The sequence below is a fragment of the Megascapheus bottae genome, chromosome 23 (assembly GCF_031878675.1).
Source record: "Megascapheus bottae isolate mThoBot1 chromosome 23, mThoBot2.hap1, whole genome shotgun sequence".
In the NCBI taxonomy this organism is placed as follows: domain Eukaryota; kingdom Metazoa; phylum Chordata; class Mammalia; order Rodentia; family Geomyidae; genus Megascapheus; species Megascapheus bottae.
The window spans coordinates 29,903,103-29,921,249 of record NC_143531.1 but is presented as its reverse complement, the minus strand read 5'-3'; the positions used below and the strand labels follow the sequence as shown (position 1 = coordinate 29,921,249).

General features: G+C 42.6%; 1 protein-coding gene across 2 annotated transcripts in view; it reads left to right on the top strand.

Moving 5' to 3' along the window:
* Pcdh10 (protocadherin 10) overlaps nucleotides 1-18,147 on the top strand; it is a 45,732-nt gene that overhangs the window by 17,200 nt on the left and 10,385 nt on the right. Inside the window, exon 5 of one of the 2 annotated variants that reach the window (XM_090356947.1) lies at nucleotides 13,977-15,601. The exons of the other annotated variant lie outside the window; for it this stretch is intronic. Coding sequence (XP_090213073.1) covers nucleotides 13,977-13,996 — 20 coding nt within the window. The 3' untranslated portion in view covers nucleotides 13,997-15,601. Of the gene's footprint in view, nucleotides 1-13,976; nucleotides 15,602-18,147 lie in introns of those variants that run through there. 2 annotated transcript variants of the gene reach the window in all.

Below are 18,147 nucleotides of genomic sequence, written 5' to 3'. Positions count from 1 at the left end.
CACTAGAGTGGTAGAGCCAAAGAGCTTAAGGACAATGACCAGGCCCTGAGGTCAAGGCCAAATACCTGTATACACACACACACATACCACACACACATATACCACACACACCACACACACACACACACACACACACACACACATACCACACACACACCACACACACACACACACACACACACACACACACACCCCACACACACATACTATAAAGAGAACACAACACACAAAGATTGCATTTTTCATGTAATAGCCCGCTGTCCTCTAATATGTGGAGTTATTGACTATGGGAGGGGAAGGTGTTTAACAGGTATTTTTGTCACTTCATTGAGTTCACATTTAGCATATTAAGAGCCTAGATACTTTATATTACTGTACATTTTATTGAGTTGGCATCTAGCCTGTTAATTTTACACACTTGGTTTTATATTTCAGAGCATTTTCACCCTCTTTCTTGTTTTGTACATTGGAAGTAAGCCCATGCAAGCAGTTTCTTATCACACGAGCCCTACCACAGAAGATGAGCAATTAAAACATAAGCTGAACTATTTAGCTGAAAGGAATATTTACCTGGGAACTTTTCCTGCTCCACCACACTGGAGAAGTTTGAATCAAAATACAAATGTGATAACCCATAAAGATGCTGCATAGGAATCTGGAAAATACAAACTGAATTGCCTATAAGTCTGATTAAACGTGATATAATAATCATTGTGCTAGTTTTGGGAGGGTGCAGAGGCAGTGAATCTGCTAAAATAATTTTTAGAGGAATTATATCGTATCATTTACCTAAAGTAGGATGGACACCATTTTGGACTGTGAGATTCCTTATTTAAGGTCAAATCATAGGAGTGAATGAACTCTAAACTCAGGTGGTTCTGTATGCTGAAGTGTATATGTCACACAGGGGTTTAGAGGGTGGCAGCTAGGAGAGATCCCCAAATGTAATAGCTATTTCGTTATTTGTCTCTTGCTGTTTACTCTGTGCTTAGAACATGTGTAGAAAACGCACTGGAGTGGCACACTAGAACAATTTCAAGGTCTATTTTTGAAGAATTATACATCAGATGGTTATGTTGGAGATGGGTCATGGAGATATGTTTCGTTAGCTTCGTATTGGTTCTTAATTTATCTCAACCTTTTTAGTAAAACTAATAGTTACAAAAGATATTTGCATAGCATCTCTAGAATGCTATATTAAGTCGTCCTTTAAAATACTTTTACCATGGTATGTTGATCAAGCATATGTATATATATATATATGTATATATATGTACATGTGTATATCTGTATACGTGTGTGCGTGTGTGTGTGTGTGTGTGAGTTTGTATACAAAAGCACCTCGTGTTTCTCATCAATTCTTGGCTGAATTTTCTCCATGTAGACACTGTCACCACTTCCCCTGCTCTTCTTAGATATTTCAAACACACAGAAATCCCATGGTTCCTTTTATTAATATTTCATCCAGTGTTTGTTAAAGCGAAGGTTTATTTTAACACACAACAAAAATACTCGTCTCTCTTTGGAAATGATTTCACAGTCATTAATTGTTTACTTATTGTTAAAATTCCTGCAACTTTCTCATTATTTGTGCATACAATTGGTTTGACTCATGGTTGCAGCAGCCTCAAAATGCTGCTATATACCTTTCTTTTCTTTTTTTTTTTTCAAATTGTCTCAAGATGTCCTATGTACAGAAATGACGACAAAAATAGCTGGAGAAATTTTCTCAAAATAGGATCTTGAGGGGTGGTAAAAGATCACACGGATGGTAAAGCCATTTGTAGGCACTGTGTTGTGTTGGGCAGGGAAACCTCAGAAGTGTCTCCTGTAATCCGTCGTTCTGTCTGTTCAGTGTCCACAGGCCTAGGAGGGGGTGAGCTTCTGGGGTCTAAGAAGAGATTATTTTGTCTTTTAAATTTTTTTCTTGGTTGCAATCAGTGAAATAAAGGGAGTGTTTTGTGGTCCTTTAAAATTTAACCACCAGCTGTCTCTCTGGAATATATTAGTAAAATCATGATAGAACTTAGAGCATAGAGATATACAAGCTACAAAGACACCCGAGTTAGTGTCTGTGCTGCTAGCCTGTGATTCTTCCTTTTTTCTCTTTCATTTTGTGTGAGTGCTGTGTGTAGGAAAGGCCCGTGAGAAATGCTTAAAACTTTCTTTTTTTTTTTTTTTTGCCAGTCCTGGGCTTGAGCTCAGGGCCTGAGCACTGTCCTTGGGTTTTCTCAAGGCTAGGGCTCTACCACTTGAGCCTCAGCACCACTTCCGGCTTTTTTCTATGTATGTGGTACCGAGGAATCGAACCCAGGTCTTCATGCATGCTAGGCAAGCACTTTAACCACTAGGCCAAATTCCCGGCCCACTTAAAACTTTCTTAATGATAGAAACACTGTCTTTGGTTGATTAAATAGTTTTAGAACCAAAGAAGATAATGAGATCTGTTTTTTGAAGAGTGGAAACAGGGTGTTATCCGTGGGTCTTTCAGGAGAGTGTGGTGGACGGGTGAGACTTGAAATAAAGAGAGGAACCTTTGGGCCCCCAGCACATCTCCAAAGTGTGGAGCAGACTGAGGAACTGTGAAGTGAGCACAGAAGAGGGGATGATGCAATACAGTTCCAGCACACACCTGTGCCACAGAGGCTCTGCCTCCCGGAAGGGGGCGGGAGGGGGGGCAAAGGCCGCCTCACTCACTGGTTTTGGCCCCAGTGACTGTGAAGACTTCGCACCTTGATCTCCAAGCTCTGCCCCTGTGAGCTGGGGGACTGGGGTCACCGTGCAAGGCTCTAGGACACTGCATTCCAGCATTGCCTTTCTGAAGCTGACCGGACAAGGCCCCCTGCCCGGCCTTAGGCCTAGACAGCCACCAGGCTTTGTCCCTGCTGTCCTTTTCTGGGTCTCCGTGGACCACTGCTTCCCTTTCTTCCTTTAGAATTTTGAAAAGGAAGAAAAAACAATATCGATTTCTTAAAAGTCTTTGTCACCGCTCGTGCATTGAATTTCAAGGGCGAATATAATATCTAGGACAGAGATGAAGGCATCATAGTCTTCGGAAGAGCCGTGGGCATCGGGCAGAGGGCAGGACAGCAGCTGTGTGGCAAAGCTCCGCCCCAGGTGGGTCAGTCGTGTGGGCTCCTGTCACGCCTGCCTGTGGTGAGGACTGCAGAGTTGATCAAGCACAGCTTGGAAATGTCTGGCTCCATCAAGGGTTGGTTCTTTCATAACAGAGTTGGCTTATTTCTCTGGGAGAACTTCACCTTTGTGTGTGTGTGTGTGTGTGTGTGTGTGTGTGTGTGTGTGTGTGTGTGTGTGTGTTGTGTTCTGCGGGGTTTTAAGAAAAACCCACGTTGTCAGAATGAAGCAGCTCGTGGATAAATGGATCCACCATTATTGGTGTTCCAGGTCACTTTACTTCTGCTATCTTTGTGCTCAGCTCTACAGTTCCTGTGTTCTCTGCATTTTGTAACTCACAACAAGCAGACTGTTTGTCCCACGTGGCGGTTTTTACAATTGGATTGATATATTGAAGACTCTATTAAGACGTAGCTTTATCTTGGTAATGAGGAAGCTTAAACGATTCAGGACTTTAGAAAAAAAAAAGTAAAGTGAGAGGGAAAATAATCAAATACAGAATTACCTTAGCAAAATGTGAACCCCAAGGTTCATTATAGCAGGGTTAGATGTACTCTGAACACACAGCATGGGCATGTGACTAGAGAATGGTATATTAAAATGACCAATTCCCACAATGGTCACGAAGTTTCCCTACTTGTCTAAGAAGCCTCCAGAAGTAAGACCGTGTAGAAGCACAGGCTGTAGCAAAAAAAAATTTCTGAAGGCAGATACGTGACAGTGTTATCTAATTATACGTCAGTTTGGAATTCCGTGATTACCCGAATCTTGCAAAGGCAAAAGGACGACTTGGAAGTAGACAATTGTAGAAGTGCTTTCTGTTGATAAAGTGAAGTGAAATTTTATTCCTTAGGGCTTGCATTATGCTAAAGATGGTGGTGATTTATAATTGCTAAATCTCACGGAATGGTATGGGTAGCTATTTATAAGTTATACCAACAAGACACTTAGTCATTCAGATTGCTGGGATTAGAACATTAATTCCAGTTTATCTTATTTTTAGGTAATACTTGCTTGTCTTCCCTCACGATTAAAGTAAAGTTTTCAATTTATTAACATGATCTCAGCTAAATCCTTCACTTGATGGTAATTCTCCATAGAAATTATGTTTTCCCAATGCTTGTAGCATGTGTGTCTCTGCCTACCGTGGAGAGAGAGTAACTTCCCTTTAAATTATAGTTACAGAGAACATGTTATATTGTGTTGAATTTCATTTGACATTTAGTAATGCTTGAATTTTTTCATGTTTATCTTACTTTCTGTTCTAATGTCTGAAGGTTATCAACAGATTATGCTATTTTCAGCAATATTATGTACTATATAGAGCCCTCTTAGAATAGTCTAAAACTAAAAAGAAATTCGACTTAGAGAGGTCTTCCAGGCACTGTGTAGGTAGAATGGTGCTTTGGCCTTCAAACAAGCTCTCCACTGGATACAAGGCCTCTCTAGGATTTCCTTCGAGTTCCGTTTTCCATGGCCTGGGATTCTGTTGTACAGATGCTTTCGAGGCACGGTGTGTAAAAATGGCCAGTGCAGAATGGTGTGCCAGTGAGATCATTAATGTGACTTCAAATACAACTCTCACTAAGTAAATGGAAATGCTTCCGAGAGCCCCACAGGAACGTTAGAGATGCGGGTAGAGCTCCAGCTGAGAACGTGGAAGAAGTGAGGTTTCCTTGATGGCGTGGCTGGGCGAGGCCTGGCATGGCCCTGGTCTCTGTGAAGGAGGCCTTGTACCTGCCTGGGCTGTGTCCAGTGTCCACGGCTGTGGATTGCCTGAAACTGTAAAAAGACACTGCTTATGATTAGAGTCTTCTCCTTCTGGCAAAGGCCTGGCAAACCTCAGCCTTCCTCAGGTAGATTTGTGTGTGTGTGTGTGTGTGTGTAACCCAGCAGATGCATATTACAATAGGAATGCAACCAGCTCACCTGGTTGAATTATGATACTCTTAAGAAATACCTGAAAAAAAATCTCCACTTCAATGCTTTCAGAATAGGTTTTTCCAAGCATTTCCCATTGTGGCTTTTTTATTATAACTTTGCAACTCTTATCACCAGAAGAATTTTTTTTTATTTCTTCAAAGTATGTTTGCTTGTTTTGGACCTCCTGGCTGCAAAGAGTGTGACCGATGTCAGTAGTGTGAGTGTCTGAGTGTGTGCCTGTCTGGGTGATGTCTGTAGCTCCTTACGCCAGGGAAGATTTGGTCAGGGTGGGTGGTCTCGTCGCTTCGGGACAGCCTAGGCTCTTCTAAACGCTTACACTGTGCCATCTACCCTGCTAACGTCCCACCTGAGTGTAGATTTGCACATTGTTTGAGCTCACAATATTTGGCTCACTTAGATTATGTGCCTGGTCCAGGGAAACACTGATTAGTGTTTAAGGCAAATGTCTATTCAGTTAAAATCAGAACAATGACATCAGTCTAAGTATGGATAAAATTAAAATTCTGGGCTTATACTGATCTAATTATGCTCTCTTTCTCTTCAACTCCCAGAGGAGAAAAACCAGACCCTTACTGTAGTTCCCACAATGCATCCCTGTGCCACATCCCCAGTGAATACTGACTTCCACGGAGGACATTTAGAAAACACCCTGTCTTAGCTTTCTCCTCCTGACACGTGAAGCCCGGGGAGAGGTGTCAGGGTCAGATGTCTGCCGGGAGGGAGCTGAGCTTTGGTTTTGTGACTTGTTAGTCACTGAGCATGACTGCCTCTGGAAATGTTACAGCCCCGTGTCCCTTAACGTGGGGGGCCACAGAAAGTGGAAGCATTCCCATGACGCCTTACATTTGATGATGGTGGCAGGAGAAGAGATTGTCCTGAGCACTTAAACCTTCCTGGGCTACTCAGGAGGCTGAGATCTGAGGATCAAGGTTCAAAGCCAGCCCCAGGCACAAAAGGACCTGAGACTCTTACCTTCAATTAACCTCTAGAAAATGGGAAGTGGTGCCGTGGTTCAAGGGTAGGGTCGTAGCCTTGAGCTGACGAGCTCAGGAACAGTGCCCAGGCTGAGTTCAAGCCCCATAACCTACAAAAAAAAAAAAACCCTCATGGATGTCCACACAGTTAGACACATGTCCTCGTTGACAGGTGCACTTGACCTTGAGTGTGACCTAACAGAAGATGTTCCTATCCCAAAGATCTCTTGACGCACGTGTGAACGTGTGACAGACACAGAGTGGAAATTGGGAGAGTGGATGAGATGTCGTCTCCAAGGTGCCTGGGCCAGCTGTAGGTCACTGCAGGCACACCTGACATCCGGGTGTTTTCCTCTCCTTACCAAGTGAAGTCTGGTCTAATATGCCATGTCCTCTCAGTCTGACATCTATATTTCTGAGCCTTTCCAAATCACACCCACCAAATAGCCTTAGAGCTGCTAGAAAGCCACCTACAGCTGCAGGCGTGACTCCCTGCGTGCGGTTATTCTTAGACTTTATAATTCTCTGCATTCTGACTTGCGGCGTGGACTTTTTGAATCCGTTCACGGCTAATGAAGAGCCAGGCGTGGAGATGCTCCGAGCCTGGAGTGGGTGCCTGCAACCAAGTCACTGCTGGACTCGAGTTTACGAAGGTGGGGTGGGTTTGGTGTGGTTTAGCTGGGGGGCAGTTTTGTCTCAGGGGCAGTGGTTGTGACTGCAAGTGGGATTACAGTTGGACAGTAAAACAAAGGGGTGGCCGGCACGAGACTTGGAAATGAGGCAGAAGGATGAGAAAGGAAAGGAAGGTAGCACTAGCACGAATGCAGCTTGACCCTGTCCTCAGAACCACACTTGGTGTTGATCAGCAGGGACTGCCGCTTGCCAGGGGAGCTGATTTGGGCTGGGAATGGGCAGCGTGGCCGGGGTGCAGGGCTGTCTGCAGGAGATCACGCGCCTGGCCTGTGCCGAGGCCAGGAGCCAGATACCAAAACGGGAGGAAAAAACTCCCCAAACATCGGGCCGTGGATTAGTCACCGGGAGGGGCATCTGTGTAGAAATGAGAAGGTAGCATGCCCAGCTGAGTCTACCGTGTGTCTGTGTCATTCTTCTCTCCAAGGAAGAGGCCCTGTCGTCGGCCATGGCTCAGATAAATGTGTTACTTATAGTCTTCTCTGAAAACCAAAATCTCAAACAAAAACAATGACATTACACATTTCTCATCCTAAGGAATTTTTGTTAGATTCCTTTGCCTTTTAAATTTCCGTCACTTTGTGTCATCTTCTGGTTATAACTGACCAAGCCTCTCCTCCTGACGGTGGCCCTAGCACCACTTCTCACCCTGGCCTCGCCAGGCTATTTTGTTTCCCAGCTGACTGCGGCATGTCATTTGTCAACACCCGTGCAAAAATTAATGGGAGAGAAAGTCTGCCAGCCCTTCCTGCGAGGCTGGCTTTGAACCACCATCCTCAGATCTCAGCCGCCTGAGCCACTGGCCCCCCACTCAGGGAATCTTATTTACAACTAAGACTGAAACAGGTATCTACACTTGAGCTATGAAACGGGTCGTTTATGTTTATTAGGCAACAAAAAGAATATTTAATGCGCTATACCTCTCACACATAAAAAGAATTTGTTCAAAAACCAGAGATCAAATTTAGCTGCAACACACACACACACACACATACACACACACACACACACACACCATGCAGTGTCATTTAAACAGTGATACCATTAATATCACTCAACCAATATCACGTAAGCAGTGTCGTTTAAGCAGTGAGGTGGTGGTTGTGTGTTGTTTAAGCAGTGAGATGGTGGTTGTGTGTGATCGTTCCATAGGAATTTACTTTCTGGATGTTGACATTTGCTGCTTCGCCGCCCTCCCCACGGTGCTGTGTGAGTCGAGCTTGGGAAGGAAGCAGAGAGGGGTCGAGGGAGGACCTAGCAGTCTTTAAGAAGGGCTTGCGACCCCAGAGTCGGTGGTGCTTGGTAGGGTGTTGATGTCGTCGTCGTCGTCGTCAGCTGTGCTCAGAACGGGGTGGGAGTGAACCCTCCACTGATGTCCTGTGTTGAACACTGTGCTGGACCCAGAGCCCCACAAGCGGAGCCCGGGAGCCCTGGGCTCTGGGGAGTCCTCTCGTGTCCTCCCCGGCCAGCACGACCGTGTCCACGTCTTCAGCTGCCGTTGAGCCTGGCCCCGAGCTTCCGGTCGTGCCAGCACACGCTTCCCATCCCCTTCTGCGCCCGAGCCCGGCAGAGCGATGGTTGGTCTTAGGGTTTGTTTGTTTTTTTTTTTAAATACACTTTGGGACAGATTACTAGAAATATTTTATTTACTAACCTAGAATATTTTCTACTTCTCCATGTTATTAATTTTCTAAGAATAATGGCTAAATTATTGTGACTCCTTAACCCTTGTTTATTAATAAGCAAGCTGGTTTTAATTAATAAATTGGATACACAGGTACATACTTCAAAGGTGAACGCTTTGGGTCTTTTTGCTCGTTTATCCTTCTTACGTGGCTCGAATCCACGCTTGTCTTTACTACACAGCGTTGCACACTTTTCTTTAGGGTCCTGGAGTAAACGTCAGAAATGTGGCGCCTCTGGGGTGCAGAAGCTCCTGCTTTTCTGGGATGTCTTCCCCATGCAGGCATTTTTCATACTTCTTTGAAATTTTACACTTAATTTTAACCTCAAAGAGAAGCCACAGCAGTAATGTTTTAACATGCTGTGCTTGAAGAATCTACTTGAGGTAGAAGTGTCAGAATCCAGTAAATATCATCAGGTCCTCAGTTTTCAGGAGGAACCATTTATTTCCTAAAAGAACAGAATGGTACCTGGCTGGAGTTACACATGGACAAAATGCTGGTATCTGAGCTGCTTCAATCAAACTGTTCTTCAAGATTTCTGAAGTAAGGCATAAGCAAGTGAATTGTCAAAAGAATTCTCAAAGATGCTGTAAATATAAATTGTGATATCTTCATGTATTTCTGAATAAATTAGAATTTTAATTTAAAAAATCCAGAAAAAATTTCAATAAGTTTTCCCTTTGCCAAAACATTTTCTAATAGGTGATCCAAACGCATCCAGAATAACTCTGTCTCTGGTCTTGATTTCAAGAGGATAATAGGTTAATGGATTTTGTCAGACAAAAGCGAGAGGAACAGCCTGGAATTGGGTCATACCTCCTCTCTAGCTCTCTCCCCCTCTCACACTTTCTCCCTCGCCCCCCACCCTTCCCTCTCTCCTCTCTCTCCTGAAAACGCATGTTTCTGAAATATGATTTCAACATTCTACATAGAATTCTACATAAATATAATGTCTTCTCTTCTTAAAGAACTGTTTTTGTGTATCAGTTGCATAGTTTCTTTATTTTAAAAACAATTCTTGGCTCTAGACGACTGTGTATTTTTGAGACCTCATTCAAATCAGTTCAAATAATGCGAATCAAAAGGAGTTCTCTCAAGAATACTACCACTCTCCATTAAGAGAATATGACTGGACATATGTTTTTATATACATAGAATGGAGTCACTGGACTACCTCTACCCTATGTTATACTGGAGGAACTTGACCTTTTATTAGATAACTTTATTACACACACACACACACACACACACACACACACACGCACGCACGCACGCACGCACGCACGCAGGAGGAGAGATTTCTAGTCCCCGTCCTGCCCTCTGGAAGGAGCCGAGCTCTGCCAGGGCCTCACTGCCCAGCGAGACCCAGTCCTGTCCAGGCCCTTGAGGCTTCCTGAGTGAAACACGCGCAGTCACAGGGATGGCCCTGTGCTTGAGGCTTTGAAATTCTTTTCATAGCAGCACAGTTTGCTTCAGAAAGCAAGGAGCACCGAGTTCCCAGGCTGTGCTGGCGCTCATGCAGGGCTCTGTCCCGCGCACCAGGCTTGCGTGGAGAGGGCTTCATAGATTACCAAGTAAATCTCCAGAGCCCATGGCCCCAGGCAGAAAGGTTACGAAGATCGCTCAGCTTCACCTTTAATCCACATTTCTAAATTGGCATCAAGTCTCTGTCATGAAAAAGTTTAAAAAAAAAATTCTCCAGAACCATCAGGGCCGTAGCCGATGCAAGCCACAGTAGAACAAAAATATCCACGAAAAATAGTATTCTCCGCACGACTCCCTTTTTCTCATCAAGAGGATTCGTTTTCTTCCAGCCTGACTGGGCAGTTCTTTTGTTCAAACCTATTCTTACTAATTTTGTGTTCTTTGAAAAGCCATCAGAGGATTATATTTCAGCGGTATCAGTAAGAATGGCAAACTCCTTAGACAAGCACCACTAGGACTTGTGGATGTAACCAAGGACCAATACTTCCCTCTACCCCAACACCTGAAGGTGTTAGAGGATTGGGGGTCCCCTTTCTGAAAGGTGGGGTGTGTTGAAGCACATCACAAACCACTTTGGCCACCAGGCACATCCTGTGTTCCATGAATACAGTCTGTCATCAAGGCATAAGAAGATGTATTATTACTTGATGAAAGAAAGAACAGCGTGCCTTTTGCGTGCAGGAGTAAGAGCTCAGGTGTATACTGTGTTTAAACCCTGCCCTAGCGGCCAAGAGCCTCAGCTCACACCTGTCCTCCTAGATGCTGGAGAGACGGATGCATGGTTTGAAGCTACATCCAAGTTATAGATCACGAGGCTCTTATCTTCAAATAACCAGCCCAAAGCTGGAAGCAAAGGTTTGGCTCAAGTAGTCGAGCACCAGTGTGGGATGGCAAAGCTAGGCAAGAGCACATTGTGAGATGGATTCCTTTTCTTCTCTTTACAATCCCTAATAAGCTTTAGCAGGTAATTAAGTCTTTTTCTACAAACTCACTTGTAATGCTTTTGTGAGGCAAAACCATCGTTATTCATGCAAATGATACACAACATCTCTTAAAATTAAATGCAAAGGTGTTCAAATGTTTTAGGCTCCTCACCTCATAAAGTAGCTTCTCTGATGGGTTAATGCTACTAGACGGTTCTGATAGGGGGATCCAAGCAGAATCTTCAAAGGGCAAGAGGGACAGTTGAAAGGCCTGGTAATTAGGAGGGACATATGTCTAACCGAGGCTTACCCTTTCCTTAAGTGTATCAAATGCTTTGAACCAAGAGCAGAGGGAAGGGTCCCCTGACTTCTGCCAGGGCAGGGGCCTCAGATCCTTTACATATTAAAAAAAAGGTGTCTCTGGCTGTGAGCCTCATTAAGCACTGAACGTTGGAGCCAGCAGCACCTCGGGCTTCCTGGGGAAGTGTTTCACTGCCAGGGAGTCTGCTGGAGGCTGCCATGAAACCCCTGGAGGCTGAGCCTCCCTCCCATGACAGGGAGACCCGATCCTTCCAGGGTCCATGACAGGGAGACCCGATCCTTCCAGGGTTCATGACAGGCAGACCTGATCCTTCCAGGGTTCATGCCTTTTCACAGTGCAAAGAATATATTTCCAGTGAATGCATTACATTTCATTGCCATTTTAACATATTATATAATTATTTTTCAACAGATACTTGCCCGGTACAAGCAATGCATCAGTCCTGAACATGTGTCTGCAATTCGTTTGTAGTGTGCAAACAGTCTTCCTTCTTAAGCTTTAAATAGTTGAATATAAATTTTAATTGCTTTAAATGCTTTACTGTTCGCCACAGTTTAGTATCACACTTTGAAAACTAGAAAAACCAAAGGATTCTTCAACATAAAAAAATACATGCAATTTAATGCATGTATTATAAGAACGTAGATTTAAAAAAAATACCTCTTCAGTCGAATATATGTTTTCATCAACACTACAGAAGTCAGGAAAGTTTTCTGAAATCTAGCGTTCACGGGGAAGAAACAGAATTAGAAAAGGAATAAAAACAATCTGTTTATTTTATTTATTTATTTATTCTTGCCAGTTCTGGAGCTCATACTCAGGGCCTGAGCACTGTCCTTGGGCTTTCTCAAGGCTAGTACTCTACCACTTGAGCCTCAGCACCACTTCTGGCTTTTTTCTTTGTATGTGATATGGAGGAATCGAACCCAGGTGTTGGTGCATGCTAGGCAAGCACTCTACCACTAGGCCAAACTCCCAGCTAAAGCCATCTCTTTCTTTTTTTTCCATATATTTTTATTGTAATTGTAATTAATAGAAGGGTTACATTGTATTCACCAGATAGAAGGTGCATTGCTTCACAAACATTGATAGCCTTTCTCATGTCTTGGTCCCCATTTCCCTCACCCCCTACCCCCAATCCATCTCTTTCTTCCTGTGTTTGATTAGCTCTGCCAGCGCTCGAGCACAGGAAGGAAAGGAAATGACTTTGTGAGATGGGAAGAAAACGCAAAGCGTACTTTTTCAAGTGTGCTCCTCTATAACCTGGGTAGCGGGTGTCATGCTGCGGGAAGCTTAGGTATGGAGGGCTCTGCCCCTTCCGCCACACACAGGCTTCTGTACGGTCACTTCTGCGGGGCTGCTAGAGCACAGCCAGGCTAACAGAGTGTCCCTGGCAGGCCCTGCCTTGAAGAGTGCCTGCCCATCCAGTCAGACTTGACGTGGACACGTTTCCTAGGGAAGCAGACGTGACTCTCGCGTTGGTGACCGTGCCCTATATCTGTGTTTTGACAATTCTTCACCCGTGTGTGTCCACCATTCTGGCCTCCAGCCTCCATTGTGCATTTCTCCTGTGCACAGTTGTCAATTTATAATTAGCGGGCAGGTAAGCAGAGACCCATTTATGAAAGGGTGACTGTGTTCTTCAGAGCATGTGAAATAGGTGGACTTTCAAAGAAAAACAAGAATGGAAACGTGGCCCTGAAGCCTGGGTGTATATTTACGATTTTTAATGCAGAGCATGCTAAACTTCTGAGCTCTTATACCTGAAAATCATTTCAACAATACAGTTATTCTTAAATGTGAACTTAAGCCAACATGAACTAGCTAAATGAAGAGTCTTTTCCCAAAGCACTTCCCCACCCAACAAGATAAAGTATTTTACTAATGTCAGCATTTGGCAGGTTGAGCAGCTTCTGCCTGTTTTGGAGAGATAGCTGCCTGAGGGGTGATTCTCCCCATCCAGGGTCTTGGTGTGTGGGCCGAGGGCAGCTTAACCCTCAATTCCCTCGTTCTTGTGGAAAGATGTTGTCGCTCATGAATTAGAAACGACGTTGACCTACAGCAAGGCACCTCCAGCTTATTTTGAACACAACAGTGGCGTCTGTAGAATTACTTTATTTTTTGGTTTCCCAGGAGAAAAACATATTTTTCCAAAAATGCTGCATACTAGTTCTTTTCACCACTGAGGTGTCCAGCTGGGACAATCAGTTCCTTTCGTCATCATAGTTATTTGTTTTCATTTATTGTAGAAACTTCAACTTCTGCAATTTCGCTGGACGGCTCTACTGAATTATTTCTTGCTGAACTTATACCAATAGAATTTAGATAAATGTAGGCAATATGAGTTGAGCTGCATTGGAACCACCTAAATACTTTCTGGTATAGCTTGCTATAATACGTTAGTTTCACATATGCATAATTTACATTTTATTAAGTACTTACAAAGTTGATCCTAGATTATTCTAAAGACCTGTCCTAGAAATGAAGGGACCACTTAAGTTTTTAAAACCAATTTTGTGCCTAAACAGTGATCCAGGAATTGATCTGTAGATATGTGGAAGGAATTTAAGCTCCACGCATGGCTCCGCAGAACACACATTCCCCACGAAAACTGATGTGGAGATCTAACTTTTAGAGAAAGCAGGCCAGCGGACAGGCCAGGGCGGCTGGAGAGTGAGCCCGCAGCCCCAAGAGTGGCGCCCTGGCTTCGCGGGCGGAACCCCAGGGGCGCTGGTTCTCCTTTGGTTATGTGCAGTTCTGAACTCCCCAACGTCAACCACTTTTTCTTAGAGTATTTTTTTTTCTTTCTTTTTCACAGCACGGAAAAGGATATGCTAGTCAATTCTACAGAACTTCCCCGAAGCTGCATGATTTGCACAGTCAACCAACAAAAGCATCAACTTTTCAACTCCATTATCTTGGCCCTCCACTTAGCTGTGTGTCACTGAGGTTAGAGCCCGACGGCGACGGCGTGCCCGGTTCTAGAACCCACTCGGTCTCAGCAGGCCTGAGAAATGAGTTGAAACGTGCAGAACTGTAGAAACTGTCGAGGCGAGCCACTGCCTCCGATCAGTGTGTGCCTGTTTACACCGCGATCTCTTTGTCTCTCCAGACATCCCTGAGCCCTTCCGATGTTTATATCCACCATGAGAAGCCAGTCATAAAGGAAATGTGTGCATTAGAAATGCAATATCACTGTTTTAAACTTGACTTTTATATTATTTTTTTTGTGTGTGATCGAGTGTTCCCCAAACTATTCCAACTTTACGAGAGAGATAGTGGTTGCGTTCTTTTCACCTGTGGGTTATATATAAAAATATAAATATATATATATATTAAAAATGTTGTATTCTAAAGACCCGCAAAATATCAAAGACATTCTGTAGTTTATACACCGTGTTGCAAAATGTTTACTGTACTATTTCAAAGCTTCTAAATAAATATCAAATATATATCTATATTATATTATATAATTTTCCTAAAATGTGCTACAAATAAGTTGGTTTTTAAATGGATTCATTCTGTCCACATCATACACTAAAGTAAAGGTAATTCAGGGTCCCAAAGGAAAAAAAAACAAAAACAAAAGACATTGTGAAAAGTTTCCTCCTAGTTTCCAATCTTATTCAGCCCTGTTTTTCCTTGTTTAAAAGAAAATGGAGCTCTAAGCTACAAAATTTTGTCAAGAACTCATACTGAATTTTCAATGCCAAAGATATAGCTTTCATTGTTACCAGAGGGAACACTGAATGTGTAATATGGAACTGCCTACCAGTCTACATGATTCCCATTCTATTTCTATGGCTTTGAATTTAGCATCACTTAAAGCTTTTTATAAAGAATCTATGAATTCACCTGTATTTGTTGTTAGAGAAGAAAAGCTACGTGTCTACATTTTCGTGGTGTAAAATATGTAATTGAAGATGACTATTTTCAGTCCTCAGTCATATAACTCACACAGAGTTTTATTTTCCATAGTTTCCCCTAGTTTTGTGACTCTTCACTACACATAAGTACAAAAGCTATTTATCACTCTCTATGACTACATAGAGGTGCATAAATATAAATATTGACGTGGTGAGAATGAGTATGAAACGGAAAGAACCTCCAGGTTTACGACAAGTGAATTTGGAGGCAGACACACGTCCCACAGCGGTTTTCGTATTATCCGTGCGAGTTTCACGGCTTCGAGTCGTCACTCTTCACCGATGAGAAAATTCTCCCGAGTCCGTCTTGAAGAGTTAAGCGCACGTTTTGTGTCTTCTTCAACTGCTCTCAAGATGAAGGTCAGTGAGATGCGCTCTCCTGACTTTTGCCCATCTTCCTCTCTTTTCCCTTTGCGTAGTGAGACACAAGCGAGGGAAATAGCTAGCCCTGTGCCATAATGGAGCAGAACACAGGGCTGGCCGGCCCGGTCAGACACGGCCTCTCGCTGTCGCGGACAGGCTCTCCCCTGCCTTCGAGTCTCGTCTCCGTCTGTGTCTGGTCTTGGGGCTAGGGAGAGTTGTTGAATTCACAATTGAACACGCTGCCCACCTAATTTTTTCGTGTAATCCAGGAGGAGATTTTCTTAGCGGTCACGTGAGATGTGTGTTCAGAATGACAGCCTGCTGACACATTTCGATGCCATCCAGTTGGGTAAACCGTGTCACCTGCGGACCTGTGTCCACGTGACACCAGGCAGGTGGCTTGGCAGCGCTGTGCTCCATGGAGGAGAAGTCCAGGAGTGCTGGCGGGAGCACTGACCACTCTCAGAGTAGTGGTAACGTGGTCTCCGGCTTTTAGCTTTTATGACATTAATATTTTGAACAGTGGCGCATTTTTAAGAGAATGTGTATGTATGTTGTCATTGGAAAAGACTGTTCTAATTACTTTTAAGCAGGAAAAATGGTTTTCTTTTTAATATCTCAAGTTCAAATCTTTGGTGCATCATTTTACAACCATGTGGTAAAAAATTCCCATCTTGTGTTTTTGTTAATGCCTCAGAAATAAGGTTATACTCACTTCAAATATATAGTCCATGCTAATTTACTTGGTTAAAGAAAAACCTTCTTTATTTAACTCTTTATACCATTGTGTGTAGTCTCCTTAAACCAAGATTTTATGCATTCTATAGGTGTTATCTATTTTTATATATCATAGCAAGATCTTACTGTAATTTGCATTTTAGTTTGTAAATTGTATCATCATTCTACAAAAGCAAACATTTTACCCCACTTGAGGGGTAAAATTATTTATATTTAAAATATCAAGTTATTAGATCACAAGCTAAGTATTTCATCCAGGAAAAATGAGCAGGTTTAGTAGACATACAATGTAAATTTGACTAAAATATTCTGTAGTGCGAGCTTCTACAATACAGAACACACAACCAGCCAAACATGAAGTTTTCCAAATAAAGTGTAGTTTGTCATTCAAGAAACTGTAGTGTAGGATTTCTATTTCACCTGACCATTGTAAGATCTCATCTACCATAATTTTATACACATAGAAGAAAGGTAATATTCATAGCATTTTATTCACAAATTACTTCAGAAAAAAATAATGATGACAATTACTCCTTATTTAACATCATTAGTTTTAGAGCAGTAAAAGTCAAAAAAATTTTCCTGTGGAAATAGTGTCTTAAGCTTGGGATGGTATGTCAAATGACAATTTTTAGAAATACTTCATCCACATGGACAATTTTAAATTTTAACCGTGAGCGTAGTTTCGTGAAATCATTTTAAAATCAAAGACTGCATCCCAGTTTTTTTTTTTTTCAGCATAGATTGGTGTCAGTTAGCGTTAACATACCATCTCAAATCTTAGAAGAAGGGAAGGAAATCTGCCTGTTTTATTTTCATGAGATGTTAAATGCACTGCCTTTATCTAACATTGCAAATTAAGAACCACATGCGAGGGTTAAAATTTTAAATCACAGGCCTCACATCAAAATCGTGCCCTAAGACATGCACCCCCACAGACCATGGCAGCTCGCCTAGTAAGAGGAGACGTCTTGCGGTTCTGACCCAGGCCTTCCCAGCGGGCCCTGGATGCGACCCTCTCTCTCGCCTCCCAGCACTTCTGTGCTGGAGTTGAGTTGCCCTTGGATATCCTTGCTCAGGCTGATCATGGCTGTGTTAAGCAGGACGAGATACACTGGTGTTTCCACTGCCAGTGGCACCTTTTTTGTCATCGCCTGAGGCTTTCCTTCCCTCCTACTTCTGTGTGTGCTAGTAATACCCAAGGAATGAAGGGGGGTGTGTTAAAACATTGGTATACTTGATCCTTTTTTTCTGAAAAAAATCTTATATTTTTCATATTACAATTTCTTGGGTTCTTTATCTTTTTCAGTTCTAATTTTGTAGTGGTAAAGTCTTCACATTTAGTATCCTTTTCAAATTCCTTTTCAACAAGGAAAAACAGAAAATGATAAAATTCCATATTTTTTACACATGGAGTAGTAAAATTATTTTATATATTGTTAGTACTTCAATGAATATCCCTCTGCTACATCAATCAAATACTTACAAAGTCATTTGTGAGCCTATTCAATAGAGAATTCTTTTCTTAAGAAAACTTGGCTTATGTTTTAGATTATAGCATTCTGTCGGAATTCTGTTAGATGGGTGCCGCCAGAGTATTGCAGGCAATAATAAGACTTAAATTCTAATACTTTTAGTGTGCATGCATGTATTTCTAATCACTGTTATTTTTAAGTATTTGTAAAATTAGAAAACAATTTCTTGAAAACTTGTCACATGCTTAGTTTGAAATTTTACTCTGCAGACATATTTGAGTTGTGTGGAAATACTGCATTCAGGAAGCAAGAAATGTTAAATTTTTACTTGAGGCTCAACTTAAAAATGTCTGAATGCTAGAATTCAGATTCATACATCTGGACCTGAGAGTGAACAGGGAATTTCAGCTCTCAACACAGTTTTTGAGACGGTCATCTGTGAGTGAAAACAGGGTATTAGTATAAAAGAAGAGTTGCAATTTTAACT